Raw genomic sequence first — 15,205 nt, 5'->3', positions numbered from 1 at the left:
CCTTCACTTTCATTCTGTCTGATGACTCCACTGAAATGGTTATGGCACAGGTCACTCGTGTCCCAATTTCTAAGTGAAGTGAACCCTCTTCAGTCTTTATTCATCCTCTCTGTACTGTTAATGTCTTCCTTCTCGAAACTTCTTCCTTTCTTGGATTCTCAGCCACCACACTCCTGTTTTCTCTCCTACCTTTGGATCATTTCTTCTTAGTTACCTTTGCTAGTTTTTTTCCTTCTTCAGTAAATTTTGGAGCTCTCCAGATCCTTGACTACTTCTTTCTTATCCTTCATGCTTTTACTGAATAAATCAACTAATTTCTGATTTCAGCAACCTCTATGTGATGACCCCCAAGCCTCTCCCCTGAGTCCCAGAACTCTAAATCAGGCCGTTTATTGGACTGCGCGTATCCCAAACTGAGTCTGTCGTAATCCCCCGCTCTCCTTTCTGTGTTCCTTGAGTGGCATCACTCGTCTCCATGCCAGACCCCAGGCAGCCATCTGAGACACTTTCACCTACACAGCTCTCAAATCCATCACCTCATTCACAGCCTTGATTCACCTCCCAGTCATCTTGTTCTGTGAGCATTGCCACGCTATTCCAGCAAGGCCCCCAACTCTCCTTCCTCACCCCTCCAAACTGTCTCCGAACTAAAGCCAAAGTGATCTTCCTTATACACAAACTTAGCCATATTTTTACCTTGTTTAAATCTGTGTAGGGGCTACGGACGTCTTTCATAGGATGAGAATCTAGACTATAGAGTTTGGCATCCAGGTTACCATAATCTGGCCCTTCCCACTTTTCCAGCGGAATGAACTGCTGTTTACCAGGATTTCCCAAGCTCTGGGCCTGTACTCGCCTCACGGCTTCAGCCGGGAGTACATTCCCATCAGCTTGGCATGCTCTGACTCGCTTTCCAAGACAATGCTCAAGGGTCATTTCTTCTATGAATCCTTTCTTAACCTTTCATACCTCCTACCCCACACACATTCTGTTGAAATTTTTATTGTGTCTATACAGACCAATCTGAGTGATATGTTTAATATTGCTAATATTAGATATGTTTATCTCCCTCTGGCAGACTTAACAAGCCCCTTAAAGCAGAGACCAAGTTGATGTGGGTTTTGCGTCTTTACCACCTGGCTCAGTACTTGACACAGAGCTTAAGAAATGTTTTGGGGGCTAAATGAATGGATAAGTGAACGAGGAGATCCTGGAAGGCTGTGTGAAGTTCAATGATTTCAACCAAATTTTGTAGCATGACCTTGCTTAGTAGAACTCTGAATTCCTGAATTCTCTCTCCAACCAGGGTTGTCAGATAAAACATAGGATGAAATATTTGGGACAAACTTAAACTAAAGAAGTATTCATTATTTATCTGGAAATTCAAATTTAACTAAGCATTTTTATTTGCTAAATCTGGCAACCCTACCGCCAAGGCTGTTTTGACTTTTTTTTAAAAATAAAGTTATTTATTTATTTATATTTTAAATTTTTGGCTGCATTGGGTCTTTGTTGCTGCTTGCGGGCTTTCTCTAGTTGCGGCGAGCGGGGGCTACTCTTTGTTGCGGTGCGCAGGCTTTTCATTGTGGTGGCTTCTCTTGTTGAGGAGCACAGGCTCTAGGTGCACGGGCTTCAGCAGTTGTGGCTCGTGAGCTCTAGAGTGCAGGTTTAGTAGTTGTGGCACACAGGCTTAGTTGCTCCGCGGCATGTGGGATCTTCCCAGACCAGGGCTCGAACCCATGTCCTCTGTATTGGCAGGCGGACTCTTAACCACTGTGCCACCAGGAAAGTCCAGCTGTTTTGACTTTAAGTCCCATATTAAATTGGTTACACTGGTAGGTGGGCCTCAAAGTATTTGTTATGCTTAGTTTAATGAATAATTATTTGTTTCTCCTTCAACTGTGAAAACAGAAATGTTGGAATCAAGGAAATAGAACTTAGCTGAGCAGCCAAAGAATGTGATTACTATGTTGATACCAGCTATGGACGTTGTAAAGAATAGACTTTCACTGCTCCCTTTGCTCACTATTGATTTTCTTTGATGGATTTTCCTCCCCCTTAGCTTGTGATCAATCCTGTGAGAGTTGTGGCCCCAATAGTCCCAGATGTCTTACCTGTGCTGAGAAGACCGTGTTGCATGATGGGAAATGCATTTCTGAATGTCCTGGTGGGTACTATGCTGATGCCACTGGCAGATGTAAAGGTAAGACGTGGGCAATTGTTATCATCGTCATCATCATCATAATCATCATCAAAAAAGTATTTAATACATGTTTGATTATAGATGGTGCTATATGCTGCTCATTTGGAAGTTTGTGTGCATGATGGAAAAATGGCAAGTTAAAAGGAATATCTTTTCCTTATAGAACCTATGTGTATCTGGTACACATTAGATCTCCAGTGATCTCATCATTAGAGATCATTGGATCTTTTTGAAATGCCAAGAACATCTTCAAGATCTTTACACCATCCTTGTGTACTTATAAACCATCACTAACTCAGGTTGTAGGTGTGACAGAATCATTCCATAGATGGCATTTATAAACACATATTTTTGGCAACTACAGCACACCACAAAAATAAAATTAAAAAAGTAAATCAAGTTTGGTAGATTATAAAGCTAAAGTGTGTACCTATTAAAAATTTGGTTTTATGTGCTATTTATATAGTGTTTCTTTCAGATTTATACAACTTAAACTACGAAACCTTCCCATTTGAGATGGGAACTTATTGCTGCCTAGGACACCTTGATTGCCCTTCTTCTCCAAAACAAACACACGTATTCTTACTTCCACCTGTTGGCAGGATATTTAGACCTGTCCCACAACCTTGTCTTATTAACCTCCTGTTTGTTTGCCAACCTCTTTACTTATACAGTGTTCATCCCTTTTCCTCAATATCCTGCCCTCAACGGTCTGATCCTGTCCCTGCACTCCCCTCTCCCAGCTCCTGACCATGGTCCTCCAGAGCCTTCTTGCAGTATCTCACTCCTATCCCTTAGGACAGCATGGTACCATCTGTCTCTTGGAGCCAGAGATGTCCCACTGTTACCAACCAGGACAAAAGCAGCAGAGCTGCATGCCTGACATTGCCATATATAGTGGTCAGATTCTTTAATATAATTCTTACTTAGAATCCTAAAATGTCCAGTTGTAAGTGTCTTAAATGACCATTTAGTCCAACCTCTTGCCATACATATGCCAAAGAAACTAGGCTGGGGGAGACCCAGACTTGGCTAAGGGCACAAGTTAGGGGATAGGCCTGTCAAAATCCCAGTGCTCCCAATATCCAGATCATGAACTTTCCCCTCTTCCCTGTTCACATGGGAGTTTTAGGTTCGGACAGACCTAGGGCTGAATCCCAGCTCTGCTACTAATTAACCCTGTGATCTTGGGTAAATTTTTTAACTCCCCAAGACCTCGGTTTTCTCATCTGTAAAATGGGGTTAATAATACCTACCTCATAACGTTGCTATGAAGGTTAAAAGTGGCAATACGTATAAAACACTTAATACAAACATAAATAAAGGGTAGCTAATAAATAATTGATAGAACATGGTGAGAGATGGATAAGGGGGCAATGTGGGCAGTTCTGGTGCTATAACCACCTTCAAACACATGTATCTCTTGATTTTGTGCAACAGCTGAAGGGGGATTGAGTGATAGATGAGAGGGCTTCCTAGCACATAAGGAGCCTGGCCAAGAAGTAGGCGCCCTAGTCACCTCGGTCTCATTGTGTTCCCCTCTTCCTCTCTTCCTCAGTTTGTCACAACTCTTGTGCCAGCTGCTCAGGACCCTCAGCCTCTCACTGTACGGCCTGCATCTACCCCCAGGCCCTGCGCCAAGGCCACTGTCTGCCCAACTGTGGAGAGGGCTTCTACCCTGACCACGGGGTCTGCAAAGGTATCACTGGCGTCATCATCATTCTTGAGAGACTTTCCCGTCACAAGGACATTAGATATAAGTTACTTTTTGGGGCAACTTTTCCTCTAGTGTATCCTGTATGGTTATGTATGCATTATATGCTTTTTTTCATTACCAAGGGATAATCTGAAAAATCACATTTGAATATTTGTGAAGACACTCAAAAGGGTATGATTTTTCTGGCCATTCTTGAGAGGAATGTCATTCCCTTTACCGTGGTACATTAAAACAACCCAACTCTTATTTCCTTCTTTTTCTGTTCTCGGACCATTGCTAATGTTTTTCTTAGTCTTCATTTTGTTTTTCCCTGGAGAACTTCTTTTTGTTAATGATACTGTTGAGGAAACTGAAAGTTACTAGCAATGCCTCTGGGTTGAGTAAAATGGAAAATCTTCAATAGCTGTTTGCCAAAAAGGCTTTGGGCTCATTGGAAGGACAGTCTCATTTGAGCCTTTTGAAACTAGAACATTGGGAGCAAACACTTTAATTAAGTAAGGTTAATTTCTGTTTATTTATACATAGGGCACCTTGGAAAAGAATGTGAGAATAGTTACAAGAAAAATATATTTAAAACAGGGATGCTGCAATAAATATTCTGAAAAAGAAAATTTAGAGAATCTTTTAAAGGACAGTAGAGTTCATTATATCAGAATGTGGGCAGGAGAGATTTCGAGTACTCTCTTTGGCTCTGATTTTCACCAGTAGCCAAGGAAAACCAGAAACTGTGATGGATTGTCAAATGCTTGTTGCTGCTCTAAAGGGGCCTCTTCCTTGTCTAGAAAAGCAGCCTTTCCTCACATAAATTCTAAGATGAATTTGTTGCCTGGACCCCTCTATAGTGGGTGATGGATGCCATAATGGACAGTAACACAACTACCATTTTTGCACAAAATACAGTAACGGACCTTATAGGAATGCTTCTTAAAATCTCCCATGAAAACTGAGGCTGTAATGTTAAATCGTCATCCACTGTATGTGAATCTCTGGAGAACCAAGCCAATATTGTCCAGTTTGCTTTTTTTTTTTACCCCCATGATATAGCCTGGCAGCCCTTCCAGGACCTGAGAAATGTTACTAGTTAACATCACCCGCATTTGGCCTCTCACAGATATTGTTATTATCACCTTGGGCTTTGTATAGAACATTAGAAAAACAGTTTCCTGAAGAGATGTATCTGGTGCACTTTTCTGAGTGATTTTGACTTAATCAGGGACTCCCCTTGGTTGTAACATGTATCTGATCCTTGGATTTTTCCTGCATTTTATTCCTCTTGGCAGGCTGTCATTCCTCTTGCCTGACTTGTGTGGGTCCAGAGCGCTCTCACTGCACCCAGTGTAAGAAGCCAGAGGAAGGACTGCACATTGAGCAGCTCTCTGGGGCAAACATCACCTCTGGCGAGTGTCTGTCCCAGTGCAGAGCCCAGTTTTACTTGGAGAACACTGGGCTGTGTGAAGGTGAGTAAGCCTGATTTGAGGAAATGTTAGGTAGCTTCTGGGCTTACCTCTTGAGGGATCCTGTGAGGTGGGACCAAAGCCAGAAGATCTTGGCTTTCCCATTACAGTGGTTCCTGGATGCTTGTGGATGGAACAGAAGACCGACGTGCAAAAGAGTGGCCCCCACTGATGTCCTCCTTCCCTTTGTGAATAATAGGTGATCTTAAAGAGCTAGTTGCTTTTACCCCACTGTCCCCAGAGTTACACTCTCAGAAATTCCCGGTGGGAATTCTTTCAGAGACAGTATGAGTAACCGAGACAGACCCGGAGCTCATTGTAGAATCACGTTTATTATTTGTTCTAATTTGCTACTCTGAATATGAATTGGTCTCTTCAGAGCAAAATCTGGACTTCTGTCAAAATTTAGAAGTGATTCCTGCCATCATTTTGGCATATCATCTACAGAGAATTGATGCCATCCTGAATAATTTGACTCAGAGCTGGGTCATCTATAAGTGGTTGAAGATGAGATGAAGGGGAGATACATATAATTTCTTGGGAGGTAGGGGAGGCCCCCCCTCTGCTCCTACAAGAACCTTCCTTGCTGTTGGATGACATTTTTAACTCTCAAGCTACTTGGAAAAAAATTCTACTTATATTTTTCACTGTAAACATATGTTCATTAAGGGAAATTTTGAATGTAGAAAAAGGTAAAAAAGTAATCTGCCCACCATCTACCAGCTAAACCCAGTTGCCTTTACCTTTTTGCTATAACATATCTGAGTCTTTTTTCCTGTACGCGTTGAGTTTTTATTTTTGCAACATAACTGTAAGCATACTGCAGACTCAATTTTGTATTACAAGCTTAAAATTTAAAGTGGCTTCAATTTTACATTGGAATGTACTCCCACATGGAAATGCTGGATTTCAAGGTTAGGGTAAAAGATTTTGGACACGGTGAGTTATACTGCATAGTAGAAATATGCATAATTGGAATACAGAGACCCCAGGCAACACACTTAAGCTGTCTGAGACTTTGCATCCACAGCATTAGAATAGGGATAATTATCTTTCACACAAGCTTTTTGCCAGGATCAAAGGAGGTGCAGAGTGTGAAAGTGCTTGATAAATTGTAAAGCCGCCATGATCACTTGGTATAAATTTCGGTCCATATACTCAGGTATTCACAAACATTATAACAGTAACCCGCTGCTCCCTGGGATGCACCAGGCTCCAGGGGTTTTACATGGTGTCTAAAATTCGGGGAGGGTCTCTAGTCCCCAGACATGCTGGTTTCCACCCATATATGCATTGCCCAAACTTTCCATGGTCCCTTAAACTCTCGTGGCTCTGTTTCCGCAACCACTTACAAAATACGGGAATCTTTGTCACTAAGAGTCCCAATGCCTTTCCAAAGCACACACCACAAAGCCTTCCCTTCTGAGCCTAGGAGAAATAAGAAGAAATCTTCCCAGGCTACTCAGAGAGGTTACCCTCCTCCTATGATTTTGATCACTTTATTAAAAATGAAAAATAGGGGGACTTCCCTGGTGGCGCAGTGGTTAAGAATCCGCCTGCCAATGCAGGGGACACGGGTTCGAGCCCTGGTCTGGGAAGATCCCACATGCAGCGGAGCAACTAGGTCCGTGCACCACAACTACTGAGCCTGTGCGTCTGGAGCCTGTGCTCTGCAACAAGAGAGGCCGCGATAGTGAGAGGCCCGCGCACCGCGATGAAGAGTGGCCCCCGCTTGCCGCAACTGGAGAAAGCCCTCGCACAGTAAACGAAGACCCAACATAGCCAAAAATAAATAAATAAATAAAAATTTTTTTGAAAAATGAAAAATAGGGAATTTAGAGAGGGATCAGAAAAGAGAAACAAAAATAATGAACACTTTAAAAGTTAAATTGTTAATATAAATTAGAGTAACCAGGGTTATTCAGCCAGAAAATAATATTCCTGTTGATTTGGTGCACACCATGATGCAGACACTGTGAGAAGTGCCTTATTTGTTTTTTTTTCACTAGGTCCTGATACCAGCCTTATGGCGTCAGTGAAGAAGCTTAGGTTAGAAGAAGTTAAGCTGTAACTTGCTCAGTGTCATGTAGCCAGTACAGAGTAGCGTCCAGTGGGGACCTGAGTCAGCCAGGCTCCAGTATCCAGGCACTACACCAGCGTGCTACTATAATATGGTTGCTGAAGGGGCAAAAGCACAACATTACAATGCTGTAGGATTGAGACGTCTTAAATTTCAGAAAGCATCCTTGACCAAGGGGAATGTTCTGGGAATCCCTTTTACAGACACCTTTTAAAAAAGATTAGAATCGAATCCCTCTGGATTTAATTATGGTCCCCTGTGAAAGGGCTAGATTGACCTCTTGAGGACCTTGTAGCCCCGAGATTTTATGCTAATTCACACAATATTGTTAGATATCACACATATAGCTCTCTACTCACATTTACTACCAAATCCCATGCAATCTCTGCTAGGGAGATTGTTGTACTCAATTTATTAGTGATGAGAATGTGGTAGAAAGAGGTTAATTGAGTTGCCCAAGATTCCACTGGGAAACTGAGTGCAACCACCAATTGTTACCAACTTTACCTGAGTGTTAAGTGTGTTGATTGATGTATTTCCTGTCACTCATCCCGTATCTCTGGCAACCTTTCTGCCTTCCCACAATCTGTTCCATTTTCAGTTCTGCCAAAGCCTTGTCTCAGAACTCAGGCCTGGGAGCCCTGTGAGAATGCATTGGGCCCTCCTTCTCACACACACGAGAAATACCCTCTCCTCTTTAAGGAACGTTTTAAAAGGTTGGAGTTTTTGTGTGTGCCACTGAGAGTTGATTTTTACAGACTTTTTCATCTCAAGTGCTTTTCTATAAAGAAGAAAAAAAAACAACTGTTTTCTGGAACTCTCCCTCTTCCTTTCTCTGAGACTGCAGCACAGAGTAATTAGAATATTACCGTGGCTAATGAATGTGAGAGGCAGGTGCATTATAGGAAGAAGCAATTTACTTTAGAATCTGAAAATTTTCAGAAGTTATTATAAAAGTTTCTACTCTGAGATACATGACAAACCCAGGAATTATCTAGTGGAAGATGTAGCAAATTTACTCAAGATATTTGACTAAGATCCAAGTCTGTGATTGAAGGATGAAAAAATATAAAATTAACAAACAGTGACCAAAGAGAATATTGTTTATTACTAGCTGGAGAACAGTCTGTCTTTATTCATTCCTTCTACAAATGTTTCCTGAGTGTCCCCTGGGTGCCAGGCATTTTCTAGGGACTTGGGGTGCCCTCGTGAATGAATCAGATGAAATCCCTGCTCTCATGGAATTTATATTCTAGTGAGAGAAACAGAAAATAATAAATGAATAACAGCAGCAACGAAACCCACGACATACACTTGGCTAGTGGTCTGTACTATGAAACCCACATCAGGGTGATGGGGAAGACAGAGGGGTGGGCTGAGGTGGGCTCCAAAGCAGAAGCACTTTGGTGAGATGGGGACAGAAAACCGCATGTGTTTTTCCTGTGTTTTGGGCTCACTCTCAGAAATGAACTTGGGTACTTCAGAAGATGGAGCTTTGACTTTATGCTTCTTTTATACACAGCCTCTGTGTTTTCAAGGTGCAGCTAGAATTGCTGGTACGAAATAAAATCTGTTACTAATCGTAGAAGATAATTTGGAAGTGTTTCCAGTAGTCTGCCAAAATTGTACATGTTTAAATATTAATCTTGAGTGTTAGCTAAAAGAAGGACTTCAGTAATTTTATCCAGAGTTCATCTCACCTGTTTAACTGATTACTCACTAGCATTGACAGATTCTAGTTTCTAAAACAAACAAAAACCCCAAGAAACACCTGTCAGTACCCTTGCACAAATAAAACAAAACAAATTAATAAAAAACCAAGCCCTCCAAAACAAGATCAAGGACCATCCCTTACTTTTTCGTTCATCTTCCTCACTAAGTTTCCATGCCTCTGAGAGCTGGTGTGAGTCTAAATGAGGTCTCCAGGGTAGAGCTGGGTAGGGACCCCTATGTTGCCCAACTCAGGGGCACTATTCTCACGGTAATTTATGTGACTGGTGCCTTCTGGAGTCATTTAGTGACTGGGCAGCCCAGGGTGGATGGACAGGAGGAAGGACCTGGGGTTCCTGTCACTGGGAGGCCGCTCCTCTCTCCTACGGGTATCCTTAGGATCAGGGCAGATTGCTCAGCTCAGTCTCAGGTTCTCCTTCCACCCTTGCTGAGGATTTTTTTTTTTTTCATTTAAGGGATTCAACTATTTTGAAGACTCAGTTTTTGGTTGAGGTCTCTCTGTAGAGCAAAACTTCTCATAGGAAACTCCTGAGAACCTTGTTAAAATGTGGATTCAGATTTCGTAGGTCTGGGGTGGGGTCTGAGCTTCCGCGTGTATAACATGTTCCAGGTGAGGCTATGCTCCTGGTCCACAGACGATAGTTTGAGTAAGCAAAGCCTCTAATTAAAGAAGGATAACTACACCACTTTATCATATGACTGGTGTAACTTCTTTCTAACCATAGCAGTTTTTTAAAAATCCTAATTTTTACTTCTTCTCGTTGCATGCATTTTACATATTACAGAAACTTAAAAAATATAGACAAAAAAACCAAAAACATCTATTACTAGGTTACCCAGATTTAGCAACTAAAAATACAGGATTTTTAAAAAATCTGATGTAAAATTCAATGCTAAAAATTTTGAAAGCCTCCATCAAATTACTTTAAAGGAAAAGATTGATTGCCAAAATCAGCCCAAGAAGACATAGAAAGCCTGAGTAAATCAAAAGTCATACATAAAATGGAAAAGGTTAACAAAGAACTTCCTCAGAAAGAGGACTAAGCTTAGACAGTTTAATGTGTGAGTTATTAAAACCATGTAAAACCCAAATAAATAAATCTTATAAGATTCTAAAATCCCAGAGCATAGAAAAAGATAGTATATTTTAGAATACACTTGTTTTTTGGTCCAGCATAACACTAATGCCAAAATTAGAGGATTAGAAAGAAAAAACTACAGGTTCTAGATAAAATTCCTTTAAAAAGATCAAATTGAATTCAGAACTATGTTAAAAGTTTTAATGTTTATATAAGGTTATTTTAATACTGTATAGATCAGCTCATATTGAGATACCTATTAGATAATTTATCATGTCAAAATGTCAAAGGAGAAAAAATATGATCACGGTTATTCGCTGAAAATCTGTCTAACTAGATCCACAATTGATTCTTTTTTTTTTAAATCATGATCTATTCTTCATATAAGGAAAAGCCTCTTAGTAAATAAGGAAGATGATTATATAAAAAAATAGGATTAGGAAATAAAAATATTTAGCACATAAAAAATGAAACGTTTAGTATGCCCAAGTATTACCTGAGATATTCTAAAATATTTTTCACTCTTTATCTGAAATACAAATTTAACTAGGTGTCCTTTATTTTATCTGTAAATCCTACCTATAACCCTTCTATCTTCTATCTCTTTTAAACTTTTGATATAGATTCTTACAGTTATTTACACACACACACATATATATATCACTTTATTGTTTATAGAATTCCATACAACCAAGAATTTGATTGGAAATCCTGTGTGTTTATATTTACTCCCATTTTATAGATGAAGAAAGTGAGGCTTAGAATGAACCAACTAAAGAATAGTTTAGCACTGGGGGATCCTGGACTCTAATAGAGGACATGGTTCCTTAGGAAATATTTCCTTCTTTCCAAGCCTAGATCCTTTGTTCTTCATTTTGCCCTAGAGCTTTACAATTTAATTTCAGGCCAGGCCATCTCAATTAATGGTCCAGCTCAATCACCATGTCAACGACTTGGCAGTGGTGGAGCAGCATGCGATATGAACATAGTTGGGATGATTGGACTACCCACATAATTGCCCCGATTCTGTGGCAAATTAATGATGGGTTTTTTCAATTCCCACACAGTTCAGCAAGAGGGTTCAAGATAATATAATTTTGAGGAAATTACAAGTTTTATTTTAAAAATGAACTCTGGGGACTTTCCTGGTGGTCCAGTGGTTAAGTCTCCAAACTCCCAATACAGGGGGCCCGGGTTTGATCCCTGGTCAGGAAACTAGATCCTGCATGCTGCCAATTAAAAAGAAAGATCCCACATGCCACAACTAAAAAGAAAGATCCCGCATGCCAGTACTAAGACCCGGCACAGCCAAATAAATAAGTATTTAATAAAAAAATTAAAATGAACTCTGTAGTACAATAATGAATTTTACCTACATATCTTCTAATGTATTATGTCAGTAGAAACATTGTGCTTCAAAAAAGAATGCAGAGATAATAAACATCCCAGTGGCCCCCATCCCTGCATCGCTGGCTTTTCATTAAACTTAGAATGATCACAGAGCTTTGGTCAGGGAAACATCAGGGAAATTTTAGCAACTAAATTTTTCCAAGCCTTCTTTTTCAGTCTTGAAGATAGTATTGCCTCCTTAGGCGGATCTTACTGCATGGGGCAAAATTGCACAAAATCAATACAGGTTTGGTATCCATTTTTTTTCTCTAGTTTTATTGAGATATAATTGACATATAGCTGTATTAGTTTAAGCTGTACAACATAATGATTTGATATATGTTTATGTTGCAAAATGATCACCACAATAGGTTTAGTTGACATCCATCACCTCACATAGTTGCAATTTTTTTTCTTGTGATGAGAACTTTTAAGATTTACTCTCGGGGCTTCCCTGGTGGTGCAGTGGTTAAGAATCCGCCTGCCAATGCAGGGGGCACGGGTTCGAGCCCTGGTCCGGGAAGATCCCACATTCCGCGGAGCAACTAAGCCCGTGCGCCACAACTACCGAGCCTGCACTCTAGAGCCCGCGAGCCACAACTACTGAGCCCGTGAGCCACAACTACTGAGCCTGCGCACCTAGAGCCTGTGCTCCGCAACAAGCGAAGCCACCGCAGTGAGAAGCCCGCGCACCGTAACGAAGAGTAGACCCCGCTCACCGCAACTAGAGAAAGCCCGTGCACAACAGTTAAGACCCAATGCAGCCAAAAAATTTAAAAATAAATTAAAAAGAAAAAATAAAAGGATACAAAGAAATTAAAAAAAAAAAAAAGATTTACTCTCAGCAACTTTCAAAAACACAATACAGTATTGTTAACTATAGTTACCATGCTGTGCATTAGATTCCTCAGAACTCATTTATCTTATAACTGGAAGTTTGTACTTTTTGACCACCTTCACTCATTTCCCCTCCCCTCAGCCTTCCCTACCCCCCAGCAATCACCAGTCTGTTGTCTGAACCTTATCATTCAGCCTAGCTCTAGCTCTTGGTTGTCTCTGAAACTTTTGTGATTGTCCAAGTCACTTTCTTTGTTCTTAGTGGCACCCAGTAGTTGAGGGTGTGCAAAGCCCTGTCCCTGTCCTAAAAGGATCTCAGTCAGCACCTAGATGCTGGCTGATTGGATCTGGACCCTTCTGCAACGGCTTCTAAAGTGTGCAAATGAACCTCTTTCAGAGGAAGTCTGGGAGGTGGGTTTTCTGTCCACTCCCTCTGCACTGAGCCCCGAGGACATGGGTAGCCAGTTAAGAACTGCTCCTCTGTTTGCTACAGTCCTGCTGAATCCACGTACTCAAGCCCTGCTGATCACCAGAGTCAGGCCATCAAGGGGTGTGTCCTCTGGGCAGCAGCCACAAAAGCCAGGGCACTGGAAGTGCACACAGGCTCTTTCCAGGGAGAAAGAGTGACCTGGAGCCGGGCAGAGGGAGGGCCTGACCTCGGCCCAGGTCTCAGAAGAGGATTGCAGCCTCTACGTGTGTGTTAAAGTAGAAGCCTGACCCTCAGGCTGCAACTTTTAATGTATGCAAATAACGTCCCTTTCAGGAAAAGACTGGGAGATGGGCATTTCTGACTGAGGCCTCTGCCCTGAGCCCTGGGGGAACAAGCACCACAAATCCTAGTGAGCTTGTGAAGAACTGTTTCTTTATATGGTCTAGTCTTAGAGGTTTTCTGGATTCAAGCCCTTTTGACTTTCAGAGTTAGAGTTTTGGGGTCCCATTCCTCAGGTGGAAGTCTTAAAGTTGGGGTGCTAGATGTTAGTTCTAAACCCTTAACTCCTCAGGGAGAAGCTGGGCGTTGTGAGTTCCCTCCTGATTGTATGTCTCTGCCTTCCTACCTGTTTTGATGAGGGTTGTTTTTTTTTTTTTCTTCCCCTCATTCATCTAATGTGTAGGAATTGCTCAGCTAGTTTCTGGATTTCTTTTAGAGGGAATTATTCTGTGTGTTGCTGTAGATTTGGTATGACCATGGGAGGAAGTGAATTCAGGAGCCTCCTATGTTGCCATCTTGGACCAGAATGCCCATTTCTTTTTTTTTAAATAAGAAAATTCATTGATTACTTTGATTAATTAATTAACTTGCTTTGGGTGAATGGGAAGAAATAAAATACACTGTGGTATTTTGATCTATTTAGTTCTTAAGATTCACCAAAGGCCTTCTTTAATTAAAGAAATAAATGGGGAGGGGTCGGCGTGCTCTGTTTAAGAGTATGTTACTATTTACGAAGTTGGGATTCCCTTGCATTAATGGAATAAAATACGTAGCATCTATATTAAGCAACGGTCTTTAATGTACTCCCTGGAGTGCCGACATAAGCTGTACAAATGCATACCTTCTAGAAATGTTCCAACTGCTTCACTTTCCCCTTCTTGCTTTTATAGCATGGGTGTGCTAGGCTTTGGGGATAGAAAGACGAAAAAGATATAGACCATACCTTAAGGAAAGCGTGATCAAGTTGAGGAGACTGACACTGGACAAGAAATGAAAAGAACATGATATAGGTTGTAATGGCTGTAGGCACAAAATACAGGAAGAACACAAACAAGGGGACTGACTGTCGCGGGGAGAGGGTATGAGGAAAGATTTGCAAAGGAAAACCACATCATCAGGCTGTGGAGGATTAATGGGAATTCACAAGGGGAGAAGGTGGGAAAGGGCACTCTAGGCCAGGGAAACAGCAAGTGCAAAGGCATGGCGTATCTGGAGAAGCATCATGCATTTGGTTCTCCTGCAGTATAAAGTCCAAAAGGTGAGTTGTAGGGAGTGATGCTGGAGACATGAGGGTGAGTCCTGTCATGAAGGGCTCTATGTGCTGTGCTGAGGAGTTTAGACGCTACAGCTTTTAGAGAACCAGTAAAAGATTTTAAGTAGGGGAATAATTTGGTCAGTTTGCATTTTATAGTGATCTCTCTGGCCATGGTGTGGCAGGTAAGTTGGGAGAAACAGTGGGGCTGGTTAGAAAGCTGCTGCACTAATCCACATCAGGAGTGATGTTGAAGGTCTACACAAAGCGGCCATGGGGATGGTTAAATTAGGATATTAGACAGAGATTTATGAAGTGGAAGTCAACCTACCTTGGCTGTGTTGTGGTGATGGAAAAGTAGAAGTCTTAAGGATCTCAGCATGAGTGTCTTGGTGAATGGTGGGGTACAGGTGAGCCAGGGAATACAAAAGAAAGACCAGGTAGGGGGTAGGATGTCGGGTTGGAGGTGGATAATGAGTACAGTTTGGACAGAGGGAACGTGATGCCATAATTTATAATAAGTAGATAGTGATTGAGCTTGGAAATGGATACTGGTAGTATTGGGGGAAGGAGGAATATGAGATACCAGTGAAACACCAAGCAGAGATATCCCTTAGGCAGTTAGATTTATGTGATTAGACTTCAGGGTAAAAGTCAGAGCTGTACGCATAAATCTGGGACTCACCATCATGGAGGTCATCATTAAAGCTATGGATGTTTGCCCAAGAGTGAGAAGAAAAGGGCAGAGGGTACC

The 15,205-nt window shown here is 41.4% G+C and overlaps 1 protein-coding gene across 1 annotated transcript in view; it reads left to right on the top strand.

Moving 5' to 3' along the window:
* The window catches only part of FRAS1 (Fraser extracellular matrix complex subunit 1), a 443,799-nt gene that overhangs the window by 235,311 nt on the left and 193,283 nt on the right, over positions 1-15,205 (top strand). Inside the window, 3 exon segments of the mRNA XM_082464007.1 lie at positions 2,063-2,203; positions 3,762-3,902; positions 5,201-5,377. Of these exon segments, the coding sequence (XP_082320133.1) occupies positions 2,063-2,203; positions 3,762-3,902; positions 5,201-5,377 (459 nt within the window).

The sequence above is a fragment of the Balaenoptera physalus genome (assembly GCF_965194825.1).
Source record: "Balaenoptera physalus genome assembly, chromosome: 5".
In the NCBI taxonomy this organism is placed as follows: Eukaryota; Metazoa; Chordata; class Mammalia; order Artiodactyla; family Balaenopteridae; genus Balaenoptera; species Balaenoptera physalus.
Note: the sequence above shows the minus strand (reverse complement) of the source record. Positions and strands in the feature narration are given on the sequence as shown.